The sequence below is a fragment of the Carcharodon carcharias genome, chromosome 34, assembly GCF_017639515.1.
Source record: "Carcharodon carcharias isolate sCarCar2 chromosome 34, sCarCar2.pri, whole genome shotgun sequence".
Classification (NCBI taxonomy): Eukaryota; Metazoa; Chordata; class Chondrichthyes; order Lamniformes; family Lamnidae; genus Carcharodon; species Carcharodon carcharias.
Genome location: NC_054500.1, coordinates 6,710,692 through 6,729,870, shown reverse-complemented (window position 1 = coordinate 6,729,870; position 19,179 = coordinate 6,710,692). Strand labels below are relative to the sequence as shown.

Here is a 19,179-nt window from a genome sequence, read left to right as displayed (position 1 = left end):
AATAACCCACCAGCTCCTTGCAGGTTACATTGCGTTCTTTGGACACTGCTTTCTGATTCATAAAACTGAGGATAAGGAAGAATTCACTGAGGCAGGTGGGTGAAAATGTTGGAAGTGGTTCAGCAAACTGCTCCGACAAGTGGTGGGCTCGTGTCCACAGTGTGTCCTCAGTCTCCACTGGGCTGTTGGGAGAGGGAGGGGGATCAGGCAGAAGGTAGGGAGTGAAATGAGAAGGTGAGACAGCGTAGGCTACTGTAGAATGGCATTGCCTGAGAGCAGGGAGCTTGTGCAGATTTCATCTTCGTTGGGGAATGGGATAGTTTGTTTGCAAGTATCTAAAGGGAAAAACACAAAGCTAAGGAAGGGAAACTTAAAAAGGTTTTCCTTAAATAAATAAACCTACTTGGAAAATAAAAGCAGACGGTTCTTATAATAAAATCTATTCTTTATTCAAAAAATAATTTTACAATAATGAGATTAGTGAAATGGTGCAGCAGTGGTATTGTCACTGGACTAGTAATCCAGAGGTCCAGGTTAATGTCCTGGGGATATGGGTTCAAATCTCACCATGGCAGCTTCAATTAATTAATCAATAAGAGTCTGGAATTGAATGCTAGTCATGAAACTATCATCAATTGTTGTAAAAACCCATCTGGTTCACTAAAGGGAAGGAAATCTGCCATCCTTATGTGGTCTGGCTTACATGTGAATCCAGACCCACAGCAATGTGGTTGACTTTTAAATGGCCAAGCAAGTCACTCATTGTATAAAACCACTACAAAGTGGACTGCAGCACTTCAAGAAGGTAGTTCATTATCACCCCCTCAAGGGCAATTAGGGAAAGGCAACAAATAGTGGCCTTGCCAATGACAGCCGCATTTCTTGAATGAATAATGAATTTCGGTATCCCATTTATCAAGGTGGTAGTGCCACATAATATGATGGAAGGTATTGACAGTATGAAGATAGAACTTTATCTCCGCAAGGACTCTGCAGTGGTCACTCTTACCAGTACTGTCATGGACAGATACACCTGCAACAGGTAGATTGGTGAGGAAAAGTTCTAGTAGGTTTTTCCCTCTTGTTGGTTCCATCATCAGTCTGGCAGTCATGTCCTTTAGGACTCCCGCCAGCTCAGTCAGTAATGGTGCCATCTGTCACGACCCAGCAGTTGTTAAAGCTGAGTTATTTAAAAATCCTAGAGGGAAACTTATAACACCCGTCATAAGCTTTATTTTTTACTTTTTTTGTTTGAGATGCAGCACTAAAATCAGGAATCAGACTACCAGTTCTTGAGAGGTTTTATATTAAACTAAATGAAACATTTTATTAACTTACACAAGTTAAATATATATACATGGCCACAAATTACTGCTATCATAACTTTTAACAAATTCCCAAACTAATCTCCGTTAAGGCAACAGCAACTCCTAGACTTAACCAGACACCAGGCAAAGCATTTTCACTGTACAAATTCAAAGCGAGGTTTATTTCACTTTGGTTCCTGCGGAGACGTTGCAGGTTTACAGCTGCTTTGATCTTATATTGCCTCTGCCCACACACGAAAACTGCTATCGGTTATATCCTGCACATCTCATTGAATGTAAATTCTCATTGTATCACCAGCCTCTTTGAGCTCCACCTCTTCTAACAATAAAACCCCTTTCATAGTACCAATTTTATTAATAATATAAGCATTGCTTGGTCCCTGCTAGCTAGGTGCCAGAGTTCACCCCACTTCTTGAATGCTCTGTTCAAAAAATGCAAATGCACTCTATCTCTCTTACATCTCAAAACTAGTACACATCAAAGCGCCCAGACTAGCTGGCTTTAATCCAATAAAGACACACCTACAGACTAATCCTCTATTTTTAAAAGGAAAATATTTTCCAATAATATATACAATAATAGCTTCATGGCACTATCACTGAGCACTCTTGGTGGTTGGCAGTGAAGTTCCCCACCTAGAGTACATTCTGTGCCATTGCCACCATCAGTGCTTCTTCCAATTGCTGTTCAACGTAGAGAAGTACTGATTCATCAGCTGAGGGAGGGTGGCTGGTGGTAATCAGCAGGAGGTTTCTTTGCCCATGTTTGACCTAATGTCATGAGACACTGTGGGGTCTGGAGTCAATTTGAGGACTCCCCAGGGCAACTCCCTCCTGAACATATACCACTGTGTTGCCGCATCTGGCGGGTTTATCCTGCTGGTGGTACAGAACATACCGGGGGGGGGGGGGGCGATGGTGATATCTGGGATATTGGTTGTTAGATCTGATTCAGTGAGTATGACTATGTCAGGCTGTTGCTTGACTAGTCCATGGGACAGCTCTTACAATTTTGGCACAAGTCCCCAGATGTTAGCATGGAGTACTTTACAGGAACATAGGACTTAGGAGTAGGTGTAGGCCATTCAGCCCTTTGAGCCTGCTGTGCCATTCGATAAGATCATGGCTGATCCGACTGTGGTCTGAACTCCAATTTCCTGTCTACCCTCCATAACTCTTAACTCCCTTGTCTATCAAAACCTATCTAGCTCAGCTGTGAACAAATTCAATGACCCAGTCTCCACTGCTTTCTGAGGAAGCAAACCCCACTGACTATGAACTCTGAGAGAAAATATTTCTCCTCATCTTCATCTTAAAAGAAAGACCTCTTATTCTTATCCTGTGTCCCTTAGTTCTAGTCTCTCTGAGGAAACATCCTCCTGGTATCTACCTTATAAAGTCCCCTCAGGATCTCATGTTTCATTAAGATCATAGAGATTGGTTTCACTAGTCGGATACTCAGTGACCAATTGCTTCAGATAATCTTGCACTTAGTTATACAAGCCTAATGGGTCCCACCTTTGAAACTTAGTGTTACCTGTGGCTCAGTTGGTAGCACTCCTGCCTCTGAATTAGAAGAGTGTAGGTCCAAGTCCCAAGTAAAAGATTCACAACCTAGGCTAACATTCCAGTGGAGCTATTTAAATGCATATTGTAACTCTTTCGAGTACAAACCCGTTTCCATCTGTTTCAGACGAAGTTACGTTGTTTCATAGTTTGCCATTGTGAGATTTGAACTCTTGATAATCTTTTAAATGAAAATCAAATCAACAAAATTGGGATAAATCAGGCACAACTCCTAATTCAGGTCAGCTGTAAAACCAAGGACAAAAGTTTAAAGGAACCTTACAAACTTTAAATCAAAATTTGATTAAAGGGGTCAACAAAACACCCCAGTCCCCGCGGTGCCCACCGAGCATGGAAGGCCTCGAGAGTGCCAGCAGACACCACGTGCTCCCTCTCCAGGGACATCCGGCAGCGAATGTAGCCGCGGAAGAGGGACAAACAATCGGGCGGGACTCCCCCGTCGATCGCCCGCTGCCTGGACCTGTTAATGGCCAACTTGGCCAGGCCCAGGAGCAGGTTCACGAGGAGTTCCTCCTCCTTCCCGACCCCCTTCCGCACCGGGTGCCCATAGATCAGGAGCGTGGGGCTGAAGTGCAAACAAAACATCAATAAAAGGTTTTTCAAATAACTAAAAAGGGAGTGCAGCCTACAACACCCTACGTATACATGGTCCATGGACTCCACAAGACCGCAAAAAGGGCACGTGTCCTGAGAGTCCGTGAACCTATGCATCCTCTTATTATAGGGGACTGCTGCATGCAACACCCTCCAACCCAGGTCCCCGATAGAAAGGGGGAGGACACCTCCGTAGAGGGCCTCCCATCGGGGGCCTCCGCCGCCGGACGGCAACAAGGCACGCCAGGGCGTGTCCGGTCGATGGACAAGGGCGAGAAAATGGAAAGTGTGCAGCTGCAGTCCATACAAAAAGCCCCTCTTTGCCGTGCCAAAAGGCATGGAGGGCATGTCCCCGAGGCGGCTCATATTGCGGGGCACCAGCACCCGAGGGAGGGTTCGGGGCTTGGGGCCAATGTGGAATTCCGTCCGAACAGGGGAACGTTCAGACGGAAGACCACCGCGCACCTGGGCCACCTCAAGACCCAAAATAACGTCGGGTCCGAGCAAGACCGTTCTCAGGTCTTGGATGGCATCGGCTGCGACCTGGACACTCACAGACGCGCGTCGCACCAACTCCTGCGGGAGCATCCAGCCCAGTCCTCCGCCACCCAGCACGTCCCCGATCCTGGTCACCCCTGCGGCCACAGCCCTCCTCTCCGCCAACCACTGAAAAGGGCGGAGGGGCAGATTCCTGAGCAGCGGCTCTCTGACGATAGCCGCTACTCCTGACAGGGGAGAGCTGCGTCGCGAGGCGACCACTTTCCAGACTTTGATCAGGTCCTGGTAAAAGACGGGCAACGCCTGCAAGGAGCCACCGAGGCCCAGCTGTTCTATAAACAGGAGCTGCACGTCATAATTCAGGCCGTGCACCTGACGGAAGAAATACGTCGTCAGGGCACACCATCTAGGAGGAGGCTCGACGTAGAGGTATCGCTGCAGGGTCTGAAGGCGGAAAGTCGCCACCTGTGTGCGTAGGCGCACTAGCGCCTGACCACCCTCCCTAAGCGGGAGACTCAGAACCTCGGCAGCGACCCAGTGCAATCTTTTGTCCCAGAAGAAGTCGACTAACAATCTCTGGATTCTTGTGACAAAGTCCGGGGGAGGGGTCAAAGTGACCAGCCGATACCACAACATGGCGGCGATCAGCTGGTTTATGACCAGAACCCGACCTCGGTAAGATAGCACTCGGAGCAGTCCTGTCCAGCGCCGCAGGCGAGCGGTGACTTTCGTCTCCAGTTCCTGCCAGTTTGCCGGCCAGGATTCCTCAGCAGGGCAGAGATGGACCCCCAGGTAGAGGAGGCTGGTCCTGCTCCAGCTGAAAGGCCTGAGCTCCTCGGGTAGGGGATCCATCTGCCACTGACCGATCAGGAGTCCAGAACATTTACCCCAGTTGATCCTGGCAGAAGAAGCGGCAGAGTAGACCTCCTGGCACTCGCGCATCCTCCGCAGGTCAGCCGGGTCACTAAACATAAGGAGCACGTCATTGGCGTAAGCCGAAAAAAATATGTTTCCATCTGTTCCTATTCAGATGAAGTTACATTGTTTGCCATTGAGAGATTTGAACTCTTGATAATCTTTTAAATGAAAACCAAATCAACAAAATTGGGATAAATCAGGCACAGCCCCTAATTCAGGTCAGCTGTAAAACCAAGAACAAAGTTTAAAGGAAACTTACAAACTTTAAATCAAAATGTGATTAAAGGGGTCAACAAAACACCCCAGTCCCCGCGGTGCCCACCGAGTACGGAAGACCTCGAGAATGCCAGCAGACACCGCGTGCTCCTTCTCCAGGGACATCCGGCAGCGAACGTAGCCACGGAAGAGGGACAAACAATCGGGCGGGACTCCCCCATCGATCGCCCGCTACCTGGACCTGTTAATGGCCAACTTGGCCAGGCCTAGGAGCAGGTTCACGAGGAGGTCCTCCTCCTTCCCGAACCCCTTCCGCACCGGGTGCCCATAGATCAGGAGCGTGGGGCTGAAGTGCAAACAAAACATCAATAAAAGGTTTTTCAAATAACTAAAAAGGGAGTGCAGCCTACAACACCCTATGTATACATGGTCCACGGACTCCACAAGACCGCAAAAAGGGCACGTGTCCTGAGAGTCCGTGAACCTATGCATCCTCTTATTATAAGGGACTGCTGCATGCAACACCCTCCAACCCAGGTCCCCGATAGAAAAGGGAGGACACCTCCGTAGAGGGCCTCCCATTGGGGGCCTCCGCCGCCGGACGGCAACAAGGCACGCCAGGGCGTGTCCGGTCGACGGACAAGGGCGAGAAAATGGAAGGTGTGCAGCAGCAGTCCGTACAAAAAGCCCCTCTTTGCCGTGCCAAAAGGCACAGAGGGCATGTCCCCGAGGCGGCTCATATTGCGGGGCACCAGCACCCGAGGGAGGGTTCGGGGCTTGGGGCCAATGTGGAATTCCGTCCGAACAGGGGAACGTTCAGACGGAAGACCACCGCGCACCTGGGCCACCTCAAGACCCAAAATAACGTCGGGTCCGAGCACGACCGTTCTCAGGTCTTGGATGGCATCGGCTGCGACCTGGACACTCACAGACGCGCGTCGCGCCAACTCTTGCGGGAGCATCCAGCCCAGTCCTCTGCCACCCAGCACGTCCCCGATCCTGGTCACCCCTGCGGCCACAGCCCTCCTCTCCGCCAACCACTGAAAAGGACGGAGGGGCAGGATTCCTGAGCAGCGGCTCTCTGACGATAGCCGCTACTCCTGACGGGGGAGAGCTGCGTCGCGAGGCGACCACTTTCCAGACTTTGATCAGGTCCTGGTAAAAGACGGGCAACGCCTGCAAGGAGCCACCGAGGCCCAGCTGTTCTATAAACAGGAGCTGCACGTCATAATTCAGGCCGTGCACCTGACGGAAGAAATACGTCGTCAGGGCACACCATCTAGGAGGAGGCTCGACGTAGAGGTATCGCTGCAGGGTCTGAAGGCGGAAAGTCGCCACCTGTGTGCGTAGGCGCACTAGCGCCTGACCACCCTCCCTAAGCGGGAGACTCAGAACCTCGGCAGCGACCCAGTGCAATCTTTTGTCCCAGAAGAAGTCGACTAACAATCTCTGGATTCTTGTGACAAAGTCTGGGGGAGGGGTCAAAGTGACCAGCCGATACCACAACATGGCGGCGATCAGCTGGTTTATGACCAGAACCCGACCTCGGTAAGATAGCACTCGGAGCAGTCCTGTCCAGCGCCGCAGGCGAGCGGTGACTTTCGTCTCCAGTTCCTGCCAGTTTGCCGGCCAGGATTCCTCAGCAGGGCAGAGATGGACCCCCAGGTAGAGGAGGCTGGTCCTGCTCCAGCTGAAAGGCCTGAGCTCCTCGGGTAGGGGGATCCATCTGCCACTGACCGATCAGGAGTCCAGAACATTTACCCCAGTTGATCCTGGCAGAAGAAGCGGCAGAGTAGACCTCCTGGCACTCGCGCATCCTCCGCAGGTCAGCCGGGTCACTAAACATAAGGAGCACGTCATTGGCGTAAGCCGAAAAAAATATGTTTCCATCTGTTCCTATTCGGATGAAGTTACATTGTTTGCCATTGAGAGATTTGAACTCTTGATTTTGGGGTTACAAACCCAGTACTATGACCACTTGGCTATTTGGGCCAAGCCCTCAGGTGGAGTAGTAGAGTTCCTCTGGCATCTTGGCGAATTAATGTTTGTCACTCAACCAATATGAGTGAACAGAATAACTGGTCATTTATTTCATTGCTGTTTTTGGGTCCTGCTTGTGTGCACACTTCCAAAATGACAACAATAACTATATTTACAAAGTACTTTACAGCACCTAGGTCAAGAAAGCTGTTATTTAAATGCAAATCAGACCAAACAGATTGGAGCTTATGTTGATACTGGGCCCAGTGTGTCTCCCTTGTTGGCTTCCCTGGTAACTTGAGGCACTGTCCCTTTAAATTCTAATAACACTAACTGGGGATATTTAAGTTGCAGTGTGACCCTCACCTGCAGCAAATGATGAGCTTGAGGAAAAGTCAGCTTATTTCTACACACGCACATACCAGAGATCCCAGTTCTGAGGGATTAGTGACTGGCTTCAGTCTGCTCCGATCCGCCCTGCGGGAGCGTGTTTACGCGATGGCGGGAATGGTGAGTGAGGGTCTTGCGCAATCCGGTTAAAATCTCCGCCATCCGCGCGGGCAGGTCTCCGGGAGCTGGCCGGCCCTGTTCGCCGCCGTCCCGGCTGCAAGCCGCTGCCGATATTTGTTGACTTCGAGGTGTCTTTCTACCTGTATTTGCTCCATGCGGGCGGGCGGGCGGGCGGGTGGGTGGGTGTCGGCCTTTTGGTGGTTGCCATGGTTTCTGAGGCCTGCTTCCCTCCTCGGAGCCTGAGCATCCGGTTCTGGGTCTGGCTGGAGTAACAGAAATTGTGTGTGTGTTTGTTAATTAAAGGTCACTTTGCTGGGTGGCACAGGAAAAAAATCATAGTGGGCCATTGAGGATAAAATGTGTGTTTTCACTTTTGAGCAGTTTCATTTATCAATTGTAAAAATGCTAGAGATGGATTTTTCCAGGTGTCTTTGTTCTAGAGATGGGACAATTGTCTATTTGACTGAGGTTGTGAATGGTCAATTCTGTTGACTGTACATGTGTGTACTTCATCGGATAGACATGTTGGGTCACTGGGAGTGTGGGAGCAGTTGGCGGTGAAACTTGCACAATCAGAGTTGGCAGCTTGATTTTTTTTTTTCTTTCTATTTTAAATTTTTTGATTCCTTTGCTCTTGTGTATAAGGACGACTTGTCTTTCAGGTTCTGTACACACCCCGTGATTCCTGGAGGTCCTATCCAGCTCTGATTGCGGCTGAGTACAGCAATGTGTCACTCAGAGTCGTATCCAGGGGTCAAGATTTCTACTCAGAGACTGGCTGTACAAATCCGTACTTCTTGAACAGATTCCGCCAGGGAAAGGTAAGTCAGCTATGTGTAGTTTTGTGTGCTGAAAATTTCTATAAAATGAGTTTAATGGCAGAGATGACTTTTTTTTAAACTACTAAATTAGCAGATATTTAGGAGCGAGGATGGCCATTTTGACCAATTTCAATTGATTTCATTTGGAAATAGTTATCCCTGACTTGTGGCTTCATTTTCTTAAATGACTGCAGGATTTATGCTTCTAGTGCCCTTGTACCACAGAGTTGTTGGGACAACAAACTGATCCTTATGATCTAACCATGTAGAACTGCAGTTCTCCCTTCTGATAACTTTTACAATGTAAGTCATGGCTCAGTTTTAGCACACTCACATCTTGAGTCTTTAGGTTGTGGGTTCAAAGTCCCACTCCAGGATCTTGACCACGCTCTAGATTCACACACCCAGTTCTTTATGAAGGAGTGCTGGAAGGTGCCATCTTTAAGATGAAACATTAAACCACAGCTTCGTCTGTAATCTCAGATGCCCGTAGCAGAGCCCAAGGCACACTTTGAAGAAGTGCATGAGAATTCACTGTGTTCTGTGAATATATATCCATGGCATTAATCTGAAAGGGCTGTTTCTGTGACATAACCAAACTGTGTTGTCAGTGTGAAGAAACTCCCTATTGTCAATGCTAAGTTTGCTTTCCATTGGCTTACCATGTATCCACCCAATGATAGTTTGGAAATAGATTTTATAGTGATCATTTCTCATGGGATGGGGGCAGCCTGGTGGTCTGGTGAAGTAGGAGGGTGACAGGAGTATGACGTTGAGATAGAGGATCAGCTATGAATATATTGAATGGAGGGGCAGGCTTGAAGGGCCGAATGACCACCTCCTTCTAGTTAACAAATGTAATATGGATCCCTTTAGTGAGATGGTGGTGTAGTGCTGATGTCACTGGATTAGTAATACAGAGGCCCAGGCTAATGCTCTGGGGACACTGGTTCAAATTTCAATTTAATAAAAAATTAATTCTGGAATTGAAAACTAGTCTGTTAATTGTCTCTTTTGAGTTATTATAAAAACCCATCTGGTTCACTAATTCCCTTTTAGAGAAGGATATCTGTCTTTACCTGGTCTGGCCTACTTGTGACTCCAGACCCACCACAAAGTGGGTGACTCTTAACTGCCCGCTGAAATGGCTGAGCAAGTGACTCAGTAATGCATGGGCAACAAATGCTGGCCTTGCTAGTGCCCATATTCTATGAAAGAATTAAAAATGTATTGTAACAAGGAAGTGGTATGAATTGAATATCTTTATCCTGCTGTTTATCCTTTTCCAGTAACTGAATACAAGACTGGGCAAAATAAGACTTAGCTAAGATCCCCATGCACTTGGTTAGGTATCTGGTAGGGAGGAAAATGGGTGGTGTTCCAAAAGCCTGACCACTGGTGTTTAACCTCCAGTGGGGTTACCTGGCACTCATGGAGCTTTATCAAACACTGGCAGGAGTTAGGAGGGGTGTTACAGTAATTCATGTAGTTTGTTTTATTTTAACTCTTTTTGGGACTGAGGTGCACTGGTTCTCTTAAGAAACTGTCAATACTGACGTGGTTTAGATGTACCAGTGTGACTCTGCTCCAGGCCTTGGCTGAGGTGCATGCTGGCCGTAAGCCCAGGTGGGTTTTGGGGATATCCCCTATCACTCTACGTGTGCCCAGGTGTGGTCTTGAGGGTGTGAACAAGTAACCATCTGGGTATCTCAATTTATCAAGTGGAAAAGAATAACAGTATTTTTATCATTACAACCTTTATGGAGCTGCTGAACTTAACCCAGTTATAGTGACTAGGGAGAACTACACATGCATTTGGAGTGGTTTGGGATTGGGTGCTACCTTCAATGCCACTACATGCCCACATTTGTTCTGCTGAAGGTACTGTGACCTGTGAGGGTGACTGTCAGCCTCAAGCTAATAGCACTGATGTTAGGTGCTGACAGAAAGTGAGCAGACCAAGAAGGCATTGCTAATTCACTGCCAGCCAGTCAAGGGACCTCTTCCAGTGCTCTTAACAAGTAACAGTTGCATAATATAAGATGTTTAATGTGACTATACGATGCCTAAATGTCCCTGTACCCCTTTAGGTACCAGTGTTGGTGGCTGACAATGGCTTCTCTGTGCAAGAAAGTAATGCAGTTGCTTATTATGGTGAGTAAGTTTCCTTATGTCTCCTTCTCTTTCTCCTCTTTCCTTCTGACGTCCCACTGCTCTATAAAGCTGTAAAGAGCGAGACTTCACTGAGCAGAGCTTAGATTTAAGGAAATAATTTCTTTGCTTTTAACTAAAAGACTATGGCAAGGGAGCTCGGTCCCATGTGTTGTACAGCCTGCAGCGCATGGGAATTCTCAGACACTCCTTGCAGTCTGGATGACCACATGCAGGAAATACCACCGGCTTGACCAACTGGTTTCGGTGCATTTGCGAGGCTGAGGGTTACGTGGATAGCACATTTTTAGATGTGGTCACTCTGCAGCTTAAGTGCAGTCAGAAGAAGGTAGTCAGGAAAGCCCCAGATTGCAACTCACTCAAGAACTGTTCTTCTGTGTTGGAAAACAGTGAGGGTGACGGTTTCTCTGGAGAGTGCAACCAGAGCCAGGTTCACTGTGGGTGGCTCAGCTGCACAAGGGGGTGGAGTAAGAGTGCAAGAGCAATAGTGGTAGGAGGCTCAATAGTGAGGGGTGCAGACAGGTGCTTCTGTGGCCGTAGACGTGATGGTATGTTGCCTCCCTGATGCCAGGGTCAAGGATGTCACAGAACGGCTGCAGGGCATTCTGAAGGGGAGGTGGCGAACAGTCAGAGGTCATGGTTTACATTGGTACCAGTGACATAGATAGAGGGATGAGGTCCTGCAAGAGGAATTTGGGGAGCTAGGTAGCAGTTTAAAAAGCAGGACCTCAAAAGTTGTAATCTCTGGATTACTCCATGTGCCAGGGAGTATAGGAATAGGAGGATAGAGGATGAATGTGTGGCTGAAGAATTAGTGCAGGAGGGAGGGCTTTAGTTTCCTGGATCACTGGGTCTGTTTCTGGCAAAGGTGGCTCCTGTACAAGTCGGACGGGTTGCACCTGAATTGGAACTGGATCAACATCCTTAGGGGGAAGGTTTGCTACTGCTGTTGGGGGTGTGTAAACTAATTTGGCAGGGAGATGGGATACAGAGTGGAGGTACAGTAGGGTGTGATACACAGCCAAATGTAGAAGAGAAACTAAGTCAGTCTGGAAGGCAGTGCAAATATAGACCTGTTAGGGCACAAGGGAATAATGCAAGGCTAGATTGCACCTATTTTAATGCAAGGAGTCTTACAAGTGAGGCAGATGAATTGAGGGGTTGGTTAACACATGGGAATATGATATTGTTGCTATTACAGAGACATGGTTGAGGAAAGGGCAGCTCCATATTCAGGGTATAGAATCTTCAGGTGTGACAGGGTAGGGGGTGGGTGTAAAAGAGAAGATGGCATTGCACTGTTGGTCAAGGAGTCAGTTACTGCAGGATGGTATCTCAGAAGGTTCCTCAAATAAGGCCATATGGGTAGAACTTGAAAACAAAAAGGGGGTAATCACTTTGCTGGGAGTGTACTATAGGCCTCCAAACAGTTGGAGATAGAGGAGCAGCTATGTAGGCAAATCTTAGGTGTAAAAATAATAGGGAATTTCAACTTCCTCAATATTTAACTGGGATAGTCTTAGTGTGAAAGGCTTAGAAGGGGTGGAATTCTTAAAGTGCACCCAGGAGACCTTTCTTGAGGCAGCACATAGAAAGTCAAGAGATGGGGCAGTATTGGGGAATGAAGCCAGGCAAGTGGTAGAAGTGTCAGTGAGGGAGCATTTTGGAGATAGTAACCATAACTCTGTAAGATTTAAGGTAGTTTTGGAAAAGGACAAAGATGGACCAGAAATAAAGGTCCTGAATTGAGGGAAGGCCAATTTCAGTATAAGACTGGATCTGGCCAAAGTGGACTAGGAGCATCTACTTGTAAGGAAGTCTACATCAGACCAGTGGGAGTCCTTCAAAAAGGAAATAGAGTTCAGGGCCAACACTTCCTGTAGAGGTGAAGGGTAGGTTCAACAAGTTCAGGGAACTCTGGACTTGTCAAGGGATATTAAGGACTGGATAAGAAAAAAAGGCTTATGGCAGAAAACAGAAGCCCTAGAGGAGTATAGAAAATGTGTGGGGGTGGGGGGGGGGGTGTTCTTTATTTAAAGAGTAATTTGGAGACCAAAGAGGAGGCATGAAAAAACATTGGTGGGCAAGATAAAGACAAATCCCAAGGCATTTTATAAATATATTAAGAGCAAGAGGATAACCAGGTAAAGAGTTGGGTCCATTAGGGACCAAAGTGGCAACCTGTGTGTGGAGCTGGACGGCGTAGGTAAGGTAATTTCATCTGTCTTCACTATGGAGAAGGATGATGTAGGTGTAGAAATCAGGGAGGGGGACTGTGATATACTTGAACAAATTAGCATTGAAAAGGAGGAGGTTTTAGAGGGTTTAAGTGGATAATTCCCCAGGTCCAGATGAGATGTATCCCAGGCTGCTATGTGAGGCAAGGGAGGAGATTGCAGGGGCTCTGACACTAATTTTCAAATCCTTCCTGGCCACAGGAGAGGTGCCAGAGGACTAGAGGACAGCAAATGTGGTACCATTATTCAAGAAGGGTAGTAGGGATAAACCAGGTAATTACAGGCCAGTAAGTCTAAAATGAGCGGTAGGGAACTATTGGAAAAATTGATGGACGGGATTAATCTCCTCTTGGGAGGCAGGGAATTAATTGTGGATAGTCAGTGTGGCTTTGTCAGGGGGAGATCATGCCTAACAAATTTGATTGAATTTTTCGAGGAGGTAAATAGGTATGTAGATGAGGGTAGTGCAGTTGTAGTCTACATGGACTTCAGTAAGGCTTGTGATAAGGTCCTGCATAGGAGAATGGTCAAGAAGGTAAGAGCCCATTGAATCCAGGGCAAATTGGATCCAAACTTGGTTTAGTGGCAAGAGGCAGAGGGTGATGGTCAAAAGTTGTTTTTGCAATTGGAAGCCTGTGACGTGTGGTGTACTGCAGGGATCGGTTGGGACTCTTACTGTTTGTAGTGTACATTAATGATTTAGATGTGAATATAGGAGGATCAGTAGGTTTGCAGATGACATGAAAATTGGTGTTGTAAATAGTAAGGCGGAAAGCCTTAGATTACAGGACGATATAGATGGGCTGATAAGATGGGCAGAGCAGTGGCAATTAGAATTTAATCCTGATAAGTATGAGGTGATGCATTTTGGGAGGACTAATGCAGCCAGGGAATACACAATGAATGGTCGGATCCTAGGAAGTACAGAGATCAGAGAGACCTTGGTATACATGTCCATAGATCCCTGAAGGCAGCAGTGCAAGTAGATATGGTAGTTAAGACTTATGGGATACTTGCCTTTATTAGCCAAGGCATAGAATATAAGAGCAGGGAGGTTGTGTTGGAGCTATATAATACACTAGTTAGGCTACAGCTAGAGTACTGTGTGCAGTTCTGGTTGCCATACTATAGGAAGGATATGATTGCACTGGAGAGGGTGCAGAGGAGATTCACCAGAATGTTGCCTGGAGTGTTTTAGCTATGAAGAGAGACTGGATAGGCTAGGGTTGTTTTCCTTTGAGCAGAGAAGGCTGAGGGGGGAGCTGATAGAAGTACACTAAAAGGGAATTGGATAGGGAGAAACTTTTTCCCCTTAGCAGAGGTGTCACTGACCAAAGAACCATACCTTTTAAGGTAAGGGGCAGGAGGTTTAACTGAATTTGAAGAACATTTTTTCACCTAGTGGGTGGTTGGAATCTGGAACACTCTACCTGAGGGGGTGGTAGAGGCAATAACCCTCACAATATTTAGATGAGCGTTTGAAACACCATAGCATACAGGGCTATGAGCCAAATGCTGGAAAGTGGGCTTAGAATAGATAGGTTCTTGATGGCTGGCATGGACACAATGGGCCGATGGGCCTGTTTCTCGACTGTATGACTCAGCAGGGAAATGGTCCTTCTGCTCCTCTTCTCATCCTATCAATATGCTCTTCTATTCCTTTCTAGCTTCCCCTTGGATATCTTTGCCTTAATTACTCCTTTTTGGTAAGGAATTTCTGCTGAATTCCTTATTGGGTTTTTGATATACATATATACGTTTACAGCTCCGAGCTTTGTTCTTTGCATCATGATAGAATTACATTTCAGGCCACTAAGCCCAACTAGTCTGTGCTGGTCATTGTGCTTTTTGTTTTGTTCATGGGATCTGGATGTCACTGGCAAGGCCAGCATTTATTGCCCTTGAAATGGTAGCGAGTTGCCATCTTGAATCGCTGCAGTCTGTGTGGTGTAGGTGCAGCCACTGTGCTGTTTGGGAAGGGAATTCCAGGATTTTGACCCAGTTAAGGAAAGGTGATAAAGTTCCAAGTCAGGATGGCATGTGACTTGGAGGGGAGCTTGCAGCTTGTGGTGTTCCCATGCCTCTGTTGCCCTCGTTTATCTGTGTGGTAGAGATTGCAGGTTTGGAAGGTGCTGTCGAAAGAGCCTTGGTGAGTTGCTACAGGTGGTGGATGGAATGCCTGTCAAGTGGGCTGTTTTGTCTTGGATGGTGTTGAGTTTTTTGAGTGTTGTTGAAGCTGCATTCATCAGGCAAGTGGTATTCTATCTCTCAGTCCTGCCTTGTAGATAGTGGACAGGCTTTTTGGGTGGGGTGGGGGGTTTGTTTTAGGTGAGTTACAGAATTCCTAGTCTCTTCACCTCTTGTTGTATGACTAGTCCTGTTCAATGGTAACCCCTTGGATTTTGAGGGGGTAGCCTCTTCAGAACAGGAGATGACAGGTGCAGTGACCAGGGAATGAGGTTTCTAGGAACCCTGAAAATTGGCAGCAGTGCATTATATATCACTTCTTGTTTGAGATGCATGGGAAAGTGTTTTGCAGCTAATTAATGAATATCTTCTGAAATCCAGTCTGTGATATGTAGCAGGGAGACAATGACTAGATCATCTGTTTCTGATGTTTGGCCTGAAAAAGCATAAAAGAATAAAAGATATGAAATGGTGAAATACAAAGTACATAGGGCGGTGTGTGTCTCCTCTTTCCTCCTTACCCCTGTCTCGGGATTGCAGTTTTTCTCTAATCCAATTTGTGTATCCAACTGAATTGGCTCGGACCACAAAAGGATCTGGAGATGGGGTTGAAGGATCTGATGAGATCTGAAGTGGGTGGGTGGGAGATTGGGGTATTGGTTGATTAATTTTAATTGCTCCATTTTTTTTGTATAAAATCCTTGACATCTCTTGAGTACTGGCATGTTTAAGTACAGGAGACCTGATCTGCTTTATACTGGGGGCGTCAGATATTATTAGACATTCTGTGGTAGGGGTGGAAGGAGAAGGAAAAGAGCTGAGCAGTTACTGCTGAACAATAAACTGTGGATGTTCTGAACTTGCTGGTCTTGTCAGTGAACAATACTGCAGTTTGCCCAATGGAGGGCAGCACAGTCTCAGTTTGAAACTTGCCTGAATAATGCTAGAAGCCAATGCTGATTAAACTCCACTACTGAGGAGAGCCTGATGGTTGAGATAAAATTGCTGTTTTCCTGCAAGCTTATTCCAATTCTAGGTTCCTCCTGGGTGGGTTTATGAAAAATGGCCTTCCTCATCTCTAAGCTGATGTGTTAGAACGTAAGAAAATAATAGGAGTAGGCCATTTCTCTTAACCTAGTTTGCCAATCAACAATCTGTCCAACTCTGCCTTGAATGTATTCAGTGACTCAGCCTCCAAGTGCTCTTTGGGAAAGGGAACTCCGAAGATTAACAGCCCTCTGAAGAAATTCCTCCTCATCTCGGTCTTAATTGGAGACCCCAGTTCTTGCAGATGGTTCTGTAATTCAGGCGGGCTTTAATGTTTAACTAAAGCTTGGTGTATCACAGCGGGAACCTTCTGATGAGTAATGATTTAATGTGCCTCTTCCAGTACTACTTCCTCTGGGCAGTGAGATGGTCACCGGCTTAGAGCAGCAAGCTTCTGAAGCATTGGGAGATGCACATTCAATCTTGCATGAACCAGAATCGAGGTGCATGTCAGCTTGATTCTCAGTAAAAGAAAGAGACATGGGCTATAGAAATCACACTGCACCTTTCTGAACCTTGGCTGTTGCTAGGCTTCCAATTCTCAAACTTGCCTCACTATTCCCGTACATTGAATCCATAAACAGCACCTTCCCCTCTGGTATAGTATTTCTGTTGGATTAAATTGCATGTTAATGTTTAATAATTTTGTGGGGGGTGGCTGGGGGAAGAGTTCAGGTCTTGGTAACATGAATTATAATGGAGTTGGTGAGCCTTGATGTTTAATGGAAGGATTTGGAGAAGGGTATGAGGTTGACAGTGGTGAGAGTCTGATGAAATGCTGATTGAATGGATCAGGCAGCCTTAACTGGGATATGACAGCGCTGTGGAAGGTTCCCTTCTCAGGGTACAAAAGAAGGACTTTCGTTCTCTAAAGGTGCTATATAAATGCAAGAAACACGAGCAGGGGTAAGCCATTTGGCCCTTTTGAGCCTCCTCTGCCGTTTAGTAAGATCACCTACCCCAATTCTGCCTTCCCGCACTATCACTTGGTATCTAAAATCTGGCTTGAATGACTTGAAAGTTGACTGACTGAGAATCTACTGCCCTCTGGGGTAGAGTTCCAAAAAAATCTCAAACTTTTGAAGGAATTTCTCCTTATCTGCCTTGAATGACTGACCCCTATTCTGAGACTTTGACCCCCCCCTAGTTCCATACTTCCCAACTGGGGCAAAATCTGCCCTGTCAAACCCCTTAAGAATTTTATAGATTTCAATAAGATCCAAATCTTTGTTTCTTAACTCCAGGCAATATGAGGCTAGTCTACTCAAGTGCTCATAATAGAATGATCCCCTCATTGAATCAATTTATCATTCCAAACAAGAACAAAGTACAGCATAGGAACAGGCCCTTTGGCCCTCCAAGCCTGCGCCGATCATATTGCCTGTCAAACATTTTGCACTTCTGGGGTCCGTATCCCTCTATTCCCATCCTATTCATGTATTTGTCAAGCTGCTTCTTAAACATCTCTATCGTACCTGCTTCCACCACCACCTCTGGCAACGAATTCCAAACATTCACTACCCTCTGCATAAAAAAACTTGCCCCACACATCTCCTCTATAGTTTTCTCCTCTCACCTTTAAATCTATGTCCCCTAGTAATTGACTCTTCCACCCTGGGAAAAAGCTTCTGACTATCTACTCTGTCCATGCCACTCATAATTTTGTAAACTTCTGTCAAGTCGCCCCTCAATCTCCGTCGCTCTAGTGAGAACAATCTGAGTTTCTCCAACCTCTCCTTATATCTAATAATCTCCAGACCAGACAGCATCCTGGTAAACCTCCTCTGCACCCTCTCCAACGTGACCGGAATTGCACGCAATATTCTAAGTGTGGCCTAACAGTGTGGTTCTATACAGCTGCAGCATGACTTCCCAGCTTTTATACTCAATACACCTGCCAATGAAGGCAAGCATGCCATATGCCTTTCTGACTACCTTATCCACCTGTGTTGCTACTTTCAGTGACCTGTGGACCTGTACACCCAGATCCCTCTGCCCGTCGATGCGCTTCAGGGTTCTGCCATTTACTGTATAATTCCTACCTGTATTAGACCTTCCAAAATGCATTACCTCACGTTTGTCCGGATTAAACTCCATCTGTCATTTCTCCGCCCAAGTCTCCAACTGATATCCTGTTCTATCCTTTGACAATTCTCTTCACTATCTGCAACTCCTCCAACCTTAGTGTCGTCTGAAAACTTGCTAATTAGCCCAGTTACATTTTTCCCCCAAATCATTTATGTATACTACAAGCAGCAAAGGTCCCAGCACTGATCCCTGCGGAACACCACTAGTCACAGCTCTCCATTCAGAAAAGCACCCTTCCACTGCTACCCTCTGTCTTCTGTGACCAAGCCAATTCTGTATCCATCTTGCCAGCTCACCTCTGATCCCATGCGACTTTACCTTCGGTACCAGTCTGCCATGAGGGTCCTTGTCAAAGGCCTTACTGAAATCCATGTATGTAACATCCACTGCCCTTCCATCGTCGATCATCTTTATCACTTCCTCGAAAAACTCGATCAAGTTAGTGAGACATGACCTCCCCTTCACAAAACCATGCTGCCTCTTACTAATACACCCATTTGCTTCCAAATGGTAGTAAATCCTGTCACGAAGAATCTTCTCCAATAATTTCCCTACCACTGACGTAAGGCTCACCGGCCTGTAATTTCCTGGATTATCCCTGCTACCCTTCTTAAACAATGGAACAACATTAGCCATTTCCCAGTCCTCTGGGACCTCACCCGTAGCCAGTGAGGATACAAAGATTTCTGTCAAGGCCCAGTAATCTCCTCCCTTAGTACTCTGGGGGCAGATCCCCTCTGGCCCTGGGGACTTATCCACCTTAATATTCTTCAAGATGCCTAACACCTCCTCTCTTTTGATCTCAACATGATCCAGGCTATCTACACACACTTCCCTAGACAAATCAGCTGCTAAATCCTTCTTTTTGGTGAATACTGATGAGAAGTACTCCTTTAGCGTATCTCCCATTTCTTCTGGCTCCACACACAGATTTCCACCTCTGTCCCTGAGGGGGCCTACCCTTTCCCTGGCTACCCTCTTGCTTTTTACATCTGT

The 19,179-nt window shown here is 46.7% G+C and overlaps 1 protein-coding gene across 1 annotated transcript in view; it reads left to right on the top strand.

Annotated features, from left to right (window-relative positions):
* The first annotated feature begins 7,619 nt into the window (after window positions 1–7,619).
* The window catches only part of LOC121272524 (elongation factor 1-gamma-A-like), a 40,614-nt gene continuing 29,054 nt past the window's right edge, over window positions 7,620–19,179 (top strand). The window contains exons 1-3 of the mRNA XM_041179139.1: window positions 7,620–7,631; window positions 8,294–8,452; window positions 10,543–10,606. Coding sequence (XP_041035073.1) covers window positions 7,620–7,631; window positions 8,294–8,452; window positions 10,543–10,606 — 235 coding nt within the window. The remainder of the gene's footprint in view (window positions 7,632–8,293; window positions 8,453–10,542; window positions 10,607–19,179) is intronic.